We start from the raw sequence: 18525 nt of genomic DNA on the forward strand, positions 1-18525 counted from the left end.
ATGTTTTCTTTCTAAAACTCCTGCCAGTGCGTATGTCTTTTTCGCAAGGGAAAGGGCTATAATTACATCTAGTTTGTCCACAGTATCTGCCTTCTCCTATCAAAAAGGAAGGGAAAAAAAAGCTTTTCCTCTGAATCCCCGAGGGGGCTATGACAGCCCCTATACCCCTAGTCCCGCCCACCCCCTCTGCCCTATCTCAGGCATTAACATGCAAAAAACAACACAAGTCACGGAAAACCAAATCATGCCAAAATAAGGAATCCACAAACAGTTTTGGGAATTAAGAGTGGATGACGCGTCGGGCCTGCGAAGGCGTGCTAACCTGGCGGAGGGCTCAGACATAGTAAGGGATTAACAATGGAAACGTTGTATTTGTGAACAGGTTGGGAAAGTTTTGGCCAACAATTGTTGTAGCGCTTTTCCTCCTTAAACGGATGCAGTTTCGGGAATCGAAAACATGTAAGTGTTGATAACAGAGCAGCACAGTTAGGCTTCTAACTCAAAAGTCTATCGATTGTTTTACATCTTTTCATTGCACTTTGAAGATTTGCCAACACTTACGTTTTTAATTTGTTTTCTTTTGATTGTTGCATGCTAGGTGGGGGGAAATGGACCACAACTCAACAAGGTGCCTAGATCTGTAATATCCGTGGAGTTGAAATGCTTGTGTGAAATCAAACAAAGAGAGACATGAACAATGGCAGAAAGAGAGAGGAAAACTTCAGCTGTTTATCGCAGCGTCTCTTTCAAAAAAGTGGGTTCCTGGAGCACCAACAGCAGTGAACACCAACAAAACAAATCAGACGATTTGGAGGCTGCTGGCGTCGCCCTTCCCCCGGAGCCCAGCAAAGCAGAACAGCACTTGGCGACGCGTAACCTCAGTGTGTCAAGAAAAGTTTCCAAAATCTCTGCCACCACCACCACCACCACTGCCGGCCTCCTGACCGCAGACCCAAAGAGAGGCTCCTCCACTGCTCACTCCTCTATTTCGCCATCCATCCGACAGCTCACTGAGAAGTTTAGCAGCAGCAGCAGCAGCTCTACAGAAACGCACAGAGCCTCACCGGGGGACTGTGGAGCTGTGACGCGGGGGAGAAGCACTCTTCCCCGGGAAAGTTGTTCCAGGAGAGACGGGTCTCCTCGTAAATCTTTTCACGAAGACAGCGGTGGGGTATATTTCCACGGTTGTGATATTACTACCGCTGAGACATTGATAGACAATAAAGTGCAAAAGTTTCACTCTGATACTGACTCCGTGTCAGGCTCGGACTTGGACAAGAAAAGTGAGAAGGGGATTTTTTCAAGTTTATCCACCGACAGCAATTCTGGTAAGAGAGATTATTCACAGATAAATGCATGTCCCTCTGATCCCAGAAAGACTTTGAATACAGATGAGGAAGATGATGTTGTTAGTAGAGGGGTTCCCTCACCCTGTAAATCTCACAGAAGCTATCTCTCTGCACGTCACAGTGAATTTATTCCTCTGCACTCTGACAAGTGGCCCAGTGTCACTAAAATTAGACAGATTTTTGATGAAGGACAAGGCAATGTTACGCAGCAGCACAATACTGACTCGTATGATAATTTAAAAGCAGCTCATAGAGGAAACCAAGAGGAACTTAGCCCCAGTGACTGTGTTTCTCTCTCAGATAGAAGTGACAAACTCTCGCTTTGCAGCTCTGCTAATGAACCCTGTAGCCTGTCTTCGCATTGCAAATGCATAGCTGCAGCAAAAAGCAGAGAAAGCAGCCCTGCTAAAGATACTTTTTGTCACAGTATGGACCTTTATCCCAAAGCTTACAACCAGCAGTACTCGAACAAGGAGGAGGAGACTGACTTAGAGTTACAAACTTCTAATAACAACAACGTTCCTGGCAGAAATACTTTCCAAAGCAGCAGCAGCAGTAGCATTCACGGGTGCACTAAGGGTAGTCACTACCAAAGGATTAACCCATCTCAATACAGATCTCATAGTCCCAGTCCTGAGCCAGAGGCTCCCCATAAGACCCATAGGACAACAGTGTTGACATCTGACCCCAGCCCTGACCTTCAACCCCCTGCTACTTTGTCTTCGAGTCAATCGGGAAGCTTGGACGCCTCCTCCTGCTCCTCCTCTCTTCAGCGGTCCTCAGTGAGGGAGAGAAGGGATAGACAGGGGGTCGGGCTGCCCAGGGATAGTTTACATTCCTCACATAGCTCCTCTAGAGCACCAGCCCCCACCTCCTCCTCCCCCTTTTCTGCTCCAACTCTAGATAAATCCATTACCTCCTCCTCCTGTACTGTAGCTCCTTCCACCGAGCTTAAAGCCCCAGCAAAAGTAGCTGTCCCCCTCCGCTCCCGCTGGAGGTTCAGCTCTGGAGACGAAGAGGAGGAGCACAACAGAAGAAGAAAAGTTGGAGGAGGCAGTTGGAGTGTTCCTTCTGGCCCTGCTCCTTCCATCTCCTACAGAGCAGGTGAAAAGTGTGGCACTGAGCGAGGAAGTAGCTATTTGTCCCGCAGTAAAAATGGCTGGTGTGGTGCTAAGGGCATTGGCAGGTCTTCAGGCAGTGAGGAGGACAGCCCTGGTTGTTTAGGCCCCCACACTCGAGAGGCAGTGCGACGACGCTCACTGAGAAAGAAGAAGAAGGTCAGTGGAGCTGCTCTTGCAGCAGGCCGTGATGATTATGGTGATCATGATGGCGAATCAGAAGACACTGACAGTGACACAGCCATGACAATGGAGCACTTAGAGAAGCACCGCCAGCAAAACACATGTGGAGCTCATGCAGGACCAATATCTCGGAGCCACTCGGCAAGAGAACAGAAAAGTAACAGTAACAGAGCCAGGGTGCAGCAATGGGAGCGCATCTCCTCAACTGCGACATCCACAACACTTCCTGGTGTATCTCGAGTGTTCAAAGGTCAATATCCCCCCATTTGCTTCCAGTCCTGGTGGTTCGCGTTGCAGCAGCCGATACTCCAGCACTGAGACACTGAAGGAGGAGGACCAGGCTGGCTCGGCCAACCGTGCAGCAAATATGTTTGTTGTCAGCGACAGAGAAGGAGGCCCCACTAGCAGAGCTGCATCCTCTTCCATGCTGAGTAAAACGTACCATGGGAATTTTACCATGTACCGCTCCCCAAGCTTTGGCCATGGGGATAATTTCTCCCATCCCCCTGTATGGGTGCGCCCAAATATTGTGCCTACAGTCACCCTCTCTGGTAAACTTTCCAGAGACGGCGTGGCATCAGCAGGGGTTAGGGATGGTGAGACCATGAATTCAAGTAGGACAACAGGTGGGGTAGATGATAATGATAAAAACCAAATATCCATGTCCAACCCTGATATCACCTTAGAAACTATGTCCCTTTTGACCTTTTTGAAATCTGATCTGTCAGATCTCAAGGTGCGGAAAAAGAGTGGAGACAAATCTGGGGTCGTGGAAGGGTCACCAGCTTACAGGATGGGCTCACGGACTCCTCATGGTGGGACCCTGCTACCCTCTGGTTGTCGGCCCACACTGAAAGACCTGACTGCCACCCTGCGGCGTGCAAAATCCTTCACTTATTCAGACAAACCCAAAGCAGCAGTAAGGTGTTACTTGACAGGTGGCGCCACAAAAAGGAGCTCCTCTGAGCAGCAGCTTGATTTGGATGGAGAGGGTGATGGAGGGAGGGTGTCTGTGTCAGAAAGGGAAGTAGAAAGTGATGGGGGTGATTTTAGGGTTGGGAGAGAACAAAGAATGAGAGATTATGGATTTGATGATGAGAGTGAGGAAAGGATGCCAACTCCATTGCAGGAGAGGTATGTGCAGGAAGCCAGGCAGGTCATTCGAGATATCTGCCAGATGAGTACTAGAGAAGATGAAGATGATTTGGAGGATGAATCTTTCAAGTTCAAGAAAACAAATGAGGAGAAGGAGAAGGCAGGAGTTAGCATTACGGATAAGGCAAGGACAGATCAAGAGCCTGAGTTTAATAACACAAAAGACAGGGATAAACATGAGAGGGAGAGCGAGAACAGGGAGAGGGAGAGGAGTGAGAGGGATGGACAAAGTATGCAGTTGGAGAAACTAAACAGCAGGGGCACAGAGCACAGGGAGAACACAAAGAGACAGAGCAGAGAGACGGAGAGAGCCTTACTGAAGGGCGACTCAGAGGAAAGCATGTTCTACGAACGCTCTGTGGATGAACTTTCAGGCCATGAGTCCAGTTTAACAGACGAAGGGATCGTAACAGAGCCAGAGACAGGCCCGAGTGATCCCTCTGAGAGTTCATTCCTTGGGTCAGCAGGGGTTCATTTGGGGTCAAGAATTGCTAGGGATGTACTAGGGCAACCTGTCACCTTATGGAAGCAATCGGCTCTACATGATGCGGATGGGTTTAAGCCAGAGACAGAAGAGATTGCGGAGAACAGCATCAATTGTACAAATAGTCTGAATGAAGTCAGTGATACTCCTTCCTTGGCTGATCCTGGCCGTACGACTGAGAGTGACTGCATCCTCATGGAGCTGAGCAGCAATGCTGCTATCAACAATGTTAACACTACCACTGAAGAGGTCAACACCAACTGCACAGTGTCGCAGAGGTCAGCAGGCACTGCAGGAGGAGGAGGAGGTGGACTGGAAGCCCCTGCGACACCAAGTTCTGTCCGTCGAAGGCGCAAATTCTCCCCTTCTGGTAATAACACAGGCTCTGATTCCAGTAATGGCAGTAATGCAGAGTCTACAATGGCAGCCGTTGGTAATGGGGAGTCAAGCACTTACCGCTCTCTCAGTGACCCAATGCCTCAGCGGCGCTGTTCAGTGTCAGAAGAAGGGAATAACAACTTTTCCTCCGTAGACAGCAACCTGTTGGGATCATTATCTGTCAAAGGAGGGGGAGGTGCTACAGAGTGCTCTGCTGGGGACGATTTGTCAGAATACAAGGGCAGTGTGGCCAGTGACTTGTCAGTTTACAGTGATGGCGGGCTACGCGATGAGGCTGTTCGTGACTACAGTGGGGTGATCAGGAGCATTGTAGCTGAGCCAGGTGCAATGGACAGACTTATGACCGATGATCATGGCAATGGCAAAGCTCCAAAGAAGAAGTCATTGAGTGACCCCAGTCGCCGTAGTGATGCACCTTTACTTTTCCAGAATGACCCTCAATTCAAAGGTCATATTGGCAGCACTCAGCCTATCAGTGAGCTGGATCAACCTGGTCAGATCCCACCTTCCAGTAGTGAGCCTATCCTGAGTGAGCAGAGAGAGGAACTGTGGGAGCCAGAAGTGGAGCCTAATTACACACTGACAGACCCAAATGTAAAAATAGTCAAGAAAGCTCGTTCCAAGTCAGATTGTACCCTCCGCTCCGATATCCATGACAATGAAGATGATGATGTTATAGACCAAGGGGCAGAGGAGGCAGAAGTTCAGAAGTTTAACTTTAACCTGAAGCTGGCTGGGGTTCTGTCCCCTAGAATGGTTCGCAGACCCACCAGAAAGCGTCCTAACAGGCCGGCCCAGTTTTCCCCTCTTGAAGATCCATTTGAGCCCCCAGAAATGGGTTCAGAAGAGCAGGAGGATCACAGCTACCTAACAGACCGTACTCCTCCCCTTCCCATACTGCATTCTAAACCCAAAAACAGACCCAAGCATGTCCGCCATGCCAGTGAACCCTTCATCCCCATCTCCCCTCCTCCACAACTCCAGCCACTGAAGGAAGTAGAATGCCGTGCTGCCCACCACACTGGAGACATTCAGACCTCGAGTAAGCCTCCAGGAGATGTGGCCCCATCACTGGAGGATGTTACCCAGAAATATATTCTGAACTGAGCACTGCTGAGGGCCCAGGGCCTCTACCTGCAGCTAGGGATGGAGCAGAAAGTTCAGTGTCTGCTTCAGAGGCACCCAACGAGAACAGCACCAGTGGAATTACAGAAGCTGCACTACAGAAGAAGAGCCAAGAGGACACTGCATCCCCAGCTATCCCACAGAAGACCAAACCCAGAGTGGTGAGTCCATTTTAAACATTTTAAAGCCATGAGTGAGTGTGTGCAAGGTTGGTGTGTTCAATGCTCTTTTGTTGTTCTGATGATTTATAGTTTTACATTTGGTTTGTGTAATAATGGAAGATAGATGTTTTTGAAGGTATAGTTATCCTAAAACTGCCCATAATGTTGTCCTGTAAAGTTGGCTTGTTCCTATGGTTATATCACTGCAACCAAAAGTGCATGTGTTTGTCTGTGCTTTCATGAAGTGCTGTGAATCAGGACCCATATGATACATTTCAGAGTGCATTTGGGAGCAGCACTACAATACAGAAGCCATTAAAAGCTGTACAGTGTTAAACAAACTTCAGGGGATGTTATTAGTTTGAATAAACAAATCGCAGACAAAGGGCATTAGGGAGTGTACCATGGCCTGCTGTGTGGTTCTGTTTTCATCTATTTGTTTCATCCAGTATAGATTGTCTGTTTGCCAGAATCATAGAGTCTTAGAGAGAGGCTGTAATAAGCAGTATGTCTAAACATTGTGTGTGTGGATGTGTCTGTGATGCTGCATTTACTCAATAGTGTCTAAACATTGGGAGATTTCTGGCTTGATATGTCATAGCAATACAAATGTTTAATGATTGGGCTTTGACCAATAATCCATATCATCATAATTATACATAACAACTTTGAGAATGTATTTATGTTATTTAAACCACCACTAGGTACAAAATGAGGTAGTTAAACATACAGTATGCTAGAAACTGTGTACAATAAAACTAAACTAATGTCAAAACCTGAACACAGTTCAATCAAAACAAAGTTGTTTATAAGGTTTTATAACTGTGGCAACTCAAGTTATAAACATTAATGCAACTAAGCCATTGCTTTCATTGCCATACTGTACAACCTTTACTCATAACACACCTCTAAGTGCGGCACACACTCACCTGGAGCTCTTTTCCCTGGAGTCAAAATCATTATAGACTCTGAATAGGTGTGGAGAAAGTAAAAACAACATTGGGATTACCATCTTGTCTTGAGCTCAGGAGAGGTTGCAGTGCAGACACATCATCCGAGGCTTTGCTTTCATTGAGTCATGACTGCTTTCTTTATCGCAGGTCTATAATGCAGCGCTCTGCTCTGGTTGTGAGGCCAACTGTTGCCTGTAGATGGTTTTAGACTGTCTTAATTTGGACACAAAGAATATGAGGGTTTAGCTTATTGCTCATTGACATCCTCTTACTAAGCTGCTCATTGATATTACTTCCATCTATTGCCTTGGTCTTCATTGTTTTTACTCCTCAGGGCCATTGTCCTTCGTTGTTTCTGTAGTGACAGTAGCAGTTGCTGGCAAGTGACCTCAGCAGTACAGGAAATGGGTTAAGGGAAATGGGAAGTTGTTGTGGTTACTAAAGTGTTTGATGATGTCCAGAATTACCGGCTGGCGTGTGTGTGTAAATGTGCACTCCATTGTGTGTGTATTATAAAATGGTTTCCTGTGTGTGTGTGTGTGTGTGTGTGTGTGTGTGTGTGTGTGTGTGTGTGTGTGTGTGTGTGTGTGTGTGTGTGTGTGTGTGTGTGTGTGTGTGTGTGTGTGTGTGTGTGTGTGTGTGTGTGTGTGTGTGTGTGTGTGTGTGTGTGTGTGTGTGTGTGTGTGTGTGTGTGTGTGTGTGTCAGTGTGTGTGTCAGTGTGTGTGTCAGTGTGTGTGTCAGTGTGTGTGTCTGTGTGTGTGTGTGTGTGTGTGTGTCAGTGTATTGTTTGTCTGGAATCTATCAATGGCTTGTTCAAACCCTGAGATTTGCCAACATGCTGTGTTTAAAGCACTGCCCTGCAGCTCTGGTGCGAAGGGAAGGTGCTTATGTGATTTGAACTGAATGCAATAACTGTGCCAAGCTAAAATGGAGCGTAGACAACTTAAGAGAAATAAAGAAAGAAAGAACAAGCTTTTTCCTTTTCTGGAGACTTGATTGTTGCTCGTTTCAACCTCAACACAATGCCAGCTTTCTTGCAGAAAAATCTCTCATTTATTTTATCTTTGTCTTTATTACAGACTTGCTAATTCACTCTTCCTTTTTGCCCTTTTTTTATCTTTTCTGCCTTGTTGTCGGCCAACTAAGAGAGAGAGAGAGACACTGAAAAATGCTAACTATCAGCATGTACATTTTCAGGTCATACCTCATCTTAATTTTTGTAATATTAGTCTCCAAAAATTCCTCCTCAATGTCATCTTATTTTGCTCTTTGCTGTCTCTGTCTGTGTCTCTGGAACATTGCAGTGACGTGAGGTCATAACGTTTGTCTTGGTGTGAGGCAGGCTGCCGAGCCAAATGTCAGGTAGAGAGAGACACAGACTAATGGAGAAGAAAAGAAGAGAGTTGGAAGGAAACACTTGCTGCCTAAAAGAATTAAAAATAGAATAGATTAAAATAGAACTGAGAGGGCTGGAGAATTAAATGATGGTGGAAGGCGGGGGAGTGAAGGAATGAGATGTAAATGCATAAGATGGTAGAAAAGACTGATTTGAGGGTCATTTTAATGTGAATTACTAAAGTATGCAAACCCACAAGACCTAAATTGACTCATGTTTACCTTTTTTGCTTCACTAGATAAAGTGAATGTTGTTTCCCAAATGTTTGGGTCCTCACCCTGGATTATTTAACATTGAAATAGACATTTGTAAATTAAAATGTGAGAATTTAGTTTTAAAATATTATTTTAAGGGGATATATTTTCACGTATCAATAATACAGTGATGACTCCATTACTGAAACATGAAACCAAAAGTATTAATTTCTTGGTTTTGTCCACACTTATTCCGCTGAAAAATATCTTACCACAGTTCGTCCAGTCAGTGTAAAATGATATTAAAACAAATGGAGCTGGTGTGTGTGTGTGTGTGTGTGTGTGTGTGTGTGTGTGTGTGTGTGTGTGTGTGTGTGTGTGTGTGTGTGTGTGTGTGTGTGTGTGTGTGTGTGTGTGTGTGTGTGTGTGTGTGTGTGTGTGTGTGTGTGTGTGTGTGTGTGTGTGTGTGTGTGTGTGTGTGTGTGTGTGTGTGTGTGTCTTCCCGCTACTTTATCAGAGAGCAGGAATCTGGCCTATCGTTCCTTCTCCACTGGTTGCTTAATCTTCCCCATAAAGATAAACAGACAGGGATTTTTTTGTTGTTGTCATTTAATCAAAAGTGATCAACATATAACAGTTCAAATGTTTGGTAGTTTGAAAATGATAGCCAGTCATATTAATATGTGTTTTTATTTACTTGTTGAATATCCTTACATGAACAAATGGCAGTTGTCTACTCACAGCTCTGGTTTGCATATAATGATTTCTCCTATGTCACACATTACTGCTCACCGTGTAGAAGAGGCCAGTACAGGGTTAATGGGGGTGCTAGCTGGAGTGCTAATGGGAGAAAGAAGCAGACAGACAGGTTGGTCTTTTACAGTGATCTGCATGGATTAGGTCTAAAAGCATAGTGTTTATAGCTTCAGATTTATGACCAACTTTGTTTTTATCAGGCCACCCACATGGAATCAAATGCCTTACCTCTACTAGGTTTTTTTCTTCCATTCCCCTCTTGCAACCCCAGTCCTCCCCAGATGTAGTTGTGACTCAGAGGAGCAGTAAGGGGGGTAGATATACTGAAGTAGTGAGCTTGTTTGATTTTGTCTTATTGATGTTTGAATACATAGTGAAAAATGAACCATCACCAAGTTATCTGACAAGTTATTAGAAACAAAATAAAGAGGAAAGGAGATTGACCACATGTTAATTAAGATGATAGACTTTTGACATGACCATGAAGCTGTCTGGGGTTCCAAACCTGCTGTGATAAGGTTGGATGGCTGGTAGTTTGTTTAACTGTGGGATGGAGCGTGTATGTAATAACTAAGCAAGGATTTCTTCAGTTCCCGGCTCGAGTAGTTTAAGGAACACGGGGATAGAACAGACTGGAGCAATTCAATGTGTTTATAAGTCCTTCAACTTCTGAGTACTAGAGCTCGTGGATCAGTTTGAGTTCTAGCTGCATGACTTTTGCTTAGAAAAAGGGTGGGTGAAAAGTCTGTAGGATGTTGGAGAAGAAGAAGAATGAGCCTTTAGTGTGGTGGTGGAGTGATCTGTCCAAATGACACCACCCTGCCCAGCCCTTCCTCTCCAGTGGCACCCTTCCTTTGTCACTTTTTCTCCTGCATTTGCTTTCTACAGTTAACCAACTGGTATCACCTATTTCCTTGTCGCAATTTTGAAATTTGGTTTCAGCTGTTGTGTGACACCAAAAATGTCCTTTCTTACACACATACACATTTCATTGTTATCCTCTCTGAAGCTAGCAGGAAGGAGGGAAATTAACAGTCACCGATGTCAAAACCAGTCCCTTTGTAATTACATTTTATGGTCTTCGGTGGGTGTTTTTCGAACAGTTCCTGTATCCTGGTCTGTGAATAAAAGGCAGTTTTCATTACAGTGGGGGGGGGGCAGTACTGAGTCTGGACAGAACTGACCACATCCTGCCCCGGGTCGCATCTCCTCAGTTCATTCTGGGTTCGATGGGCAGAAACCCTCTCTCCCACATGATACAGTGCGTATCCAATATTCTTTTGAACACAGACATAAAAGTTAAATTCAAAGGACACGTTGCCCCCCGCATACACATATATAAAGGATACAGTATAGTGCGGATGTTGGGGATTCTTTTTTTAACTTGCAAAGGTCAACCTAGATTTATTGACGTCCAAAAAGTGAGGGCCGCTGTGAGAGGTAAAGGTGAAGGAGAGATGAAAGGATGAGGATGTGGTTTGTTCCGGTTGGAGATCTCCATGATTCATCAGATGAGAGGGAAGAAGTGGGATGAATCAGAGGATCAAAAGGCCAGACTGCAGATATCTGGGTGCTTCAATGACACACAGGAAGCCTCTGATGTTAGGCATATTGAGTTAACTTTTTCTAGTGGGGACCTGAAAGGTCGTTCCTGAAAAGATGGATCATTGGTGCTAGTAGGATGGTGTGGTTCTGTAAAGTTGATGGCATGTATAAAGATCTTACTGGTTGGCTATAATTTGTTTTATAATGTTTGCTATGGTTTCTGTTTCTAAGGTCCTATGAGAGCAGAGTACTTGTGAAGAAAACATCCCCTACCTCCAGCCATCTTGTCCTCTTCTCACATACACACAGCGCAACGTCTGTCTCTGTGCAACTCAAGCGCAATATTGCTTTTGGGACCAACACAACACAAATGTTTTGTGTTCCTCTTAGTAAGACTCAGTGTGTGGGGGGATTATTTAATAATAGACCTGTTTGGTTTGAGTTAGAGGGCAATTTCGGAGAAGTGATTTTGATAGATAACTGTATCTGTGTGTAACTGTGTGTATAGAGGTTGGTTGCGCTTCATATTTTTGCTTCCAGCCGAAATCAGCTGCTCCTTTCTCAGGAAGAATCAAGTATAATGTTTCCTGCAACTCCTTATCTCTCTGAGAGTCCATCTACCTATCTGTTTCTATCACCTTTACCTCTTTTAATTCAGGTTAAATCCTTGACCTAGCAAGAGTACTGGTAAGGGCCCTTCTATGTTCACACAGTAAAGAAACAATCTGAGGGAAAACTGCTTAATGTCCTTGCTCTTGTTTGGCTTTGATAATCTTTAATTTTCTCTTCTCTAATATATTCCTTTTATTTGTCAATTGCAGTGGCGTACCGTGGGAGTTTAGAGAGGGCCTTCAGTAAACAATTGAAAAGCACATAAATACATATTGCATGTCTCTGTTCCAGCCAAAGCAAGAAAGTCATCTGCTATTACACTTGTGTCATTGTGCACTAGTCTCATGCATAGGCGCCGATTTATGTTTCTGCCGGTGGGTGCTCAAAACAGTGGAATGTCCGCGATGTTGCGCGATGTTGCTCCCGGGCCCAGAATAGCGCAACATCACGCAACATTTTTAAACTTTTTAAATTATTGCACTTTTTTCTCCAAAAGAGGCGTTTTCCGTAGGCTGGCAATAATATTTGCTTCAGCACTGGCAGCGGCAGCCATATTTGTTTCGATCTATAGCTGTGAAGGAAGTTCACGACAGAAGTTTAGGGTAGCTCAGGACATGCTGCTAGGCCCAGGGGGCGTACTGTCATTGAACATCAAAATCTGATTGGCTGATGAATCTTTCAGTAATGCTTATTACAAATCAAATGTGTTCTCTTTCAACAAAAGGCTAGCAGTATTTGTTGTGCTGGCCCCCACCAACCAAAGTAACTGTGAGGTGTTTAAGTGACTTTTTGATGTAGGAAAGTCCTGTACAGCCTCAACACATTTACTTAATTTAGTCATTTTACGATATTATACGATTGAAACTTATAATTAAATATTCAAGAAAAACATTTTACACACACTTTATTTTGTTAGTTAAGGGGCTAGCAGACGGCCCACCACTGGTCAATTGCCTTGCCAGTTTAAAGAAAGAACTGTTTAAACCTGTGAAGAGTGACTGTTTAGGTTCTTCTTCTATCTTCTCCAGTTTTTTTATTATCTTCACTTCTTGTCCCAGTTGCTCCCATCCTGACTCTCTCTCTAACTCTCTCAGTCTGTGTGGATCCACCCAATGTAATTACAGAGCAGTTTGCTTATGTAAGGAAAGCCTTCTCTGAAACAGCACTTTCTAGCAGAGCTGCTATTTCAGCTTTTTTTGTGTGCACAGGCAGCTTTCTACATACTAAAGTGTGTGTGTGTGTGTCATAAATAATGGATGATGAATAATGTTCCCACATGGTTGTTACGCTGCTTTGAAAACGGGGTCATCTGTTAAATATTGTTTGTGTTCGAGCCATATATACAGTACGGTATATCTTTTGCAGGTTTCTCTCTGTCATGTTACACTTCCCTGCAGTTTTCTGTCCGAGTCATACATCTGCAGCCCACGTGTCCACAAAGATGTCTGACGTGAAACTTTCAGTTTATTGATGATTCACCTAATGCAGCGTTGCACTGTGGGCTGCCATGTCCTCAGTAGCATTACCTAGGTTTACATAACATCTGGTGCTAATTAAAAAGTACTGTAAAATGCAACAAGAACATTACATGCCACAAAAAGTGACACAAAAGTGACAGATACTTAGAAGAACTTAAGGGATAACAACTTACAGATAAGGTCTATTAGTTACCTCTCAGTAGTTAGTTATTTAATAGTCTGATGAGTGGCAATATTATGTTTTTGCACAGTAAAAAGAAGTTAGAAATAGCCATTAAATGCAATATTGGGATCATACACCAGCATACAATGCACTTACCAGCCAGCAGGCAAAGTCTCCCTTTGTGGTTGTGCTAGCCCAATGATGTGTAATCAAATAAAAAGGGCTGTCAATGTTACACTTAATGCTCAAATTCATTTGGAAACATGCATGGCAGAAAAGGCAAAAAGGGATACCTGTATTGCACTGACTGGAGACCACTGGACTCATGCAGTAGCAAACGGTGTCTTACTTTATTTAAACACCTCAGAATAGTTTTTGATGATTTCTGAAACGTTATTTGTATGAAGTCCAACACATTTTTCTGACATTAAAGCATCGTCACGGAGAGACGATGTGCTTCCCCTCTGTATAAAGTGTACTACTGTATATGCTGGTATGGGGTTCTACATATTATGATCACGATATGACTGGTGACCTTGTCCGTTATCTCCCACTTCTGTACAACTTTAAGAAACTGGCTAGCGCATGCTTCAGCAAAATGTCTTTCAACACACATAAAGCAAACAAGTTTTCTCGTAATACTTTTCGGTAATACATATTTTACTATCAATTTCCCAACAGCGAGACATCCTCAAAGCTCACTTTGTCGACCATTTAGGTGTTTTCTGTTTCACATAGATATACAGAATAGAATTATTTAGTATTATTCAAACGCCACAACACTGTCATAGACACACTCTATAAAGAGGGGACAGTCTGTAGTCACAATATAATGCATGCCTATGTTATGATCATTTTGTGTATGTGCTTTGGGCTGATAGTCATGGACATGTTGCCTGTGTCTCCCCAAGTCAAGAACACAATGGTACAACTGTGTCCCCAGTGCAACGTGTAGCATAGCATATTTTACAGCGTGGTCGGACACACACACACACACACACACACACACACACACACACACACACACACACACACACACACACACACACACACACACTCTTATACAGGGTTTAGGCCTTGGTGTGGGTTGCCTGGACCGTTGAGTCTTATTCTCTCGCTTGTCTTTTGCCACCCAGAGAAAACATGACAGTAGAAACACTTGGCCTCTTCCTCCTTTCTCTGTCTCTGTCCTGGTCTTTTTCTCCCCCTGACCTTCGTCTGTCTTATGGCATCAGTCCGCCGGTTTGGATCATGCTCTAGCTGCCAGTTGAGGAAATCTCTTCAGAATGGGAATGGGAGAAGCTCCAAGTGTCGGAGCGTTGTTCCGGAGTGGCTACTGGGATCTCGGATTAAGGCACAGGGAGAGGAGGAGGTTGTCTGGAGAAGAGAGACGGGAACAGCTAAGGCCAACGCAGCCTCACAGGCAGGTGGTGTCGGTCCTCTGTGTGTTTGTACGGGATACAGTTTAAATCGTGTTGGTTTGTTTGAGTCACATTTACGTTTTCTCGATTTGTTGAAAGAAAGAGTGTCATAAGCTAAGGTGGTTCCAGTTAGGGGATGTCATGTTGGGCTGTCTTATTATGGATTGAACCTTTTTATAATTTAAACGTGTAGGTGTGTGTTAGTGATTGTGTTGAATCAGAGATAGATAATTCCTGTAATGTTTAGCTCAATGCTGCTGTCATCATCACCTCTATTATGTGGATTTCATCCTTGCGTACCCCGGTGTGTCATTACTTCAGCCAAGCCACGTAGAATAGATGACATAACTGTATTTTTACCGTAATGGTTCAGATCAGGTTTTTGCTGAATTCAGTCCAAAAAAGTCAACACATTTGTCAAACGTTATATTTTCCTATAGTGACTTTTATATTTGTCTTCATTTGACATGCGCAGTATGGATTTCAGGTGACTAGAGTGAACATTTAACAAAACCCCTTTTCACTGCTTGTATTTCGTATACATTTAATCCTCAAAAATAATGTATTCTCTGTATTTAGAGTAATGATACAAATAGGTTAGCCGAGCTATTGTTTTATGTCAATGGTTGGGGAGTGCAAGGATATCAACATTGTATCACTTTGGCTTTTGCAAACTATTTATAATGAGTGTAAATTTCCATAGGATTCATTATATTTATTAACCTATAGATGTGTTTTGCACGAGACAGCCATAAAGCACATTCGTCTAACTCATCGTATGCTATCATCTTTAATATCTAAGCCCTACGTTGTCATTTGATAACATGATGTGTTTTACCCATCAACATAACTCTAGTCTTTGTTTTTGAATTCCTTAAAGTGCAAAAGAATGACATGTTTCCATTCCCTGCCCCCCCACAGGTGAGCGTTTGAGATCACTCTGGCCCCTGACGATCAACCTAACTAAAACATTTAGTCCCAAAATGAGTTTTCACAAAACTGTGAGTCAGCCTGAAAATATGTTGACCTTACTTCAACCGAGAAAACTTGTGTGTGTGTGTGTGTGTGTGTGTGTGTGTGTGTGTGTGTGTGTGTGTGTGTGTGTGTGTGTGTGTGTGTGTGTGTGTGTGTGTGTGTGTGTGTGTGTGTGTGTGTGTGTGTGTGTGTGTGTGTGTGTGTGTGTGTGTGTGTGTGTGTGTGTGTGTGTGTGTGTCTCAAGGGGGAAAAAGACAGAAGTAGACAGGACTCTGTGTGATGCCAAATAAAAATATGATGGGGCTTCTAGCTATACCTTCTCTCTCTTGTCCCTGGTCGTACATTCACTTTCAAAGAAATAGATCTATAAGTTAGGCTCATGGCAAGTTTTTAATAAGTGCTTATGAACATAATGCTTTCATGTGTGATGTTGAACGGAGTCAGTGGTTCAGAACTTTTTTGGCTTCTGATCCATCAAAGCAAAACACAGTGATGATTCCTTTTTGGATTACTTATAGATAAGGTTAGAAAAACACATTAGTCTTAAATAAATATGAACTAGTGTTTAAGCAGTCTGTGTGTGAACTAAACTGTTGGCTTCAGTGTGAGAACATTTGTGATAAGACGCCATTACATTTCACTTGAGTCACAATGTTACACATATCAGTTCCATTTGTTTTTCTACGATTGTAGTGTGTTGTTGAGAGTGTCAGTGTGACTGTAAATGGTTTGTTTGAATGTGTTATTTCACTCATAACCTTGATTAGGTTGTGTTTCTTGGAAACACATCGGATTAAATCGTACTATAATGCGGCAGATTGTATGTCCAATCGGGTTATAGATCCTGTAAGACAGAGGTTTTCCAAACTGGGGGTCACAAGAGCATCTAAGGGTTTGCAAGATGATCGACAAAAAAGGAATTATTAATGAATATTTTTTTTAACTTAGATTTTTGTACAGATTAAAACATTTTTTATATAATGCTATACTTAGTGTTAGTCAGGATATCCCTTTCCCCTTGCTTTCAGTCTTTGCTATGCTCAGCTATATCAATTATGTATGTGTCATCATGAGTGATGGAGTTGTAGAAACATTTCCAGTGTGTGTCAGGATTTCATTTTGGCATGCATACTCCTGTTAATTTGAAATACTTGAACTTGCCCCAACAGTATATAAACATTTCTGGTGCTGGAAGCCACAGTCACTGCTTATGTAACTGATCTCGGTTGGATTGTTAATGTGTGTATAAATGTTTGCATGTGTGTGTTTGCATCTTTTGTTTGCTGACCTGCTGTCCCTTGGCTGTCCCTTGCCAGATATAACAGCGGTAATCACTATGGCAATGATGATGGTTAATGATGATGACTGCCATTTATCTGGAGATTGGAGGTATGAGTTAGTGTGTGTGTCGTGTGTTTCTAAAGGTATGTTTGAAGGGATCACATGAAGCTCCCATCACAGAGTGACAGCTGGGGGGTTGTGGGTAATTGGTTCAGTCTTTTCTAAAACAATGTAGTCCTTCTTCACTCCTCAATAGGCTTCTTATATTCAACTAGGCTTGATTGTTTTTCCTCCAAACATTTTATTCACCAGTTGGCCTTTCAATTGTGTGTTTCTGAAATAGTATTGTGAAAGGAGAAGGGAAAGTATTTGAGGTTGTGCTACAAAGATTTATGGATGATTGGTTGACTAGGACTAAATCTTGGTAACTGAGCTAGAGTGTAATAAAAGCAACAGAATGATTGCCATATAGGGACCCAAACAAGCCTTTGGCAAAATGCTATGGTCCAAACCAATAGTCCAACAACTAAAGGTGAAATGGGCACAGAAAACAGTGGGTGTGAAACCTTTCACACACCCATTATAGAAGTCATTGTCATTTTGCTGCAGTATATTCACGTCATATTGGTCCCATGTCTGTTGTGTTATAGAGAAGTTACAAGGTTGTGAATGAAGGCTGAGCAGACAAACCATTGCAATAAGAAGAAGCCAAGTTTCTAAATATAATTCCCTATCTGACCTTGACGTTTCAAATCATTGGCTTGGCTTGGGAAGGAGTAGTGCCTTATAGTGATTATTTTGGTGTCCAAATCATTTGTTTTGCACCTCCCTTGTGTTTAATCTTGTAACCTGTTACGTTTTTATCTCAGGTTATCACACAAACATAACGTTTGTCTCTTTTCTGAATATTCGATTTTTTTAATCTTTTGACCCTGCGTTTAGATTTGAGTCACCCTAATAATATAACTAGCTATTAAGATATCTTGTTGGTCATGCTACCATCAGGGTTCATGTGGCCGAAGCATAATCTGTGTAAGTAGAAAGCCACACTAAACCCGGCCTGTTATCCATGTCACTCTCTTCTTTCTAATAAAGCAAAACTGCCATGAAGATAATAAATGGCTTCAGCTCTGCACTCCATCATACAGACAGAATAACCTATTCTTTGTATTTTTAAAACATGCAGTATTGGCTTTTAATTTGAAAAATGTGTGCAGAGGTGAAGACAACATGGGTCCTGCCTTTTAAGGAGCTGTTTCGTCTGCGTTATCCTTTCTTGCAAGAACCATAATTGTCTTCATTGAGAGGGCAGGGCAGGAAGTGGGTTTGAAGGAGGCATTTTTGACCATTGCGCGCGCGCGCGCGCACACACACACACACACACACACACACACAGGCGCACACACACACACACATTACCGCCCTGATGTGTTTGTCAGAGCAAAAAGACACTGGGAACTCCACTGCTGTAAAAAAAGAAAGTTTGAACAACTGGCACTGTATTCAGATGTTGATGGGGCTGTGGACTTTTTTTCCAGGCTTGAGAAAGATGCTGGTGCCCCTATGTGTATTCTTTTTCACCCATGGCAACCGTGTATGTGAGACGGGTGTGTGTGCGTATGTTGCCGTAGGAATGTGGTGACATCAGAGGGGCTAGTATTTCTGTTTTTGGAGAAAGAAGAAGGAGAAAAAGTGTCGGTACAATAAAACAAGTTTACGTCTCCGCCCCGCCTTTGTTTTCACCTCATCAGTCTGTCTGCTCTAATACTTTTTGAA

General features: G+C 43.3%; 1 protein-coding gene across 1 annotated transcript in view; it reads left to right on the forward strand.

Moving 5' to 3' along the window:
- The first annotated feature begins 291 nt into the window (after nt 1-291).
- LOC134880238 (rho guanine nucleotide exchange factor 17-like) overlaps nt 292-18525 on the forward strand; it is a 55297-nt gene continuing 37063 nt past the window's right edge. Inside the window, 4 exon segments of the mRNA XM_063907029.1 lie at nt 292-459; nt 599-2893; nt 2895-5790; nt 5793-5974. Coding sequence (XP_063763099.1) covers nt 698-2893; nt 2895-5790; nt 5793-5974 — 5274 coding nt within the window. The 5' untranslated portion in view covers nt 292-459; nt 599-697.

This window comes from Eleginops maclovinus, chromosome 18, assembly GCF_036324505.1.
Source record: "Eleginops maclovinus isolate JMC-PN-2008 ecotype Puerto Natales chromosome 18, JC_Emac_rtc_rv5, whole genome shotgun sequence".
In the NCBI taxonomy this organism is placed as follows: Eukaryota; Metazoa; Chordata; class Actinopteri; order Perciformes; family Eleginopidae; genus Eleginops; species Eleginops maclovinus.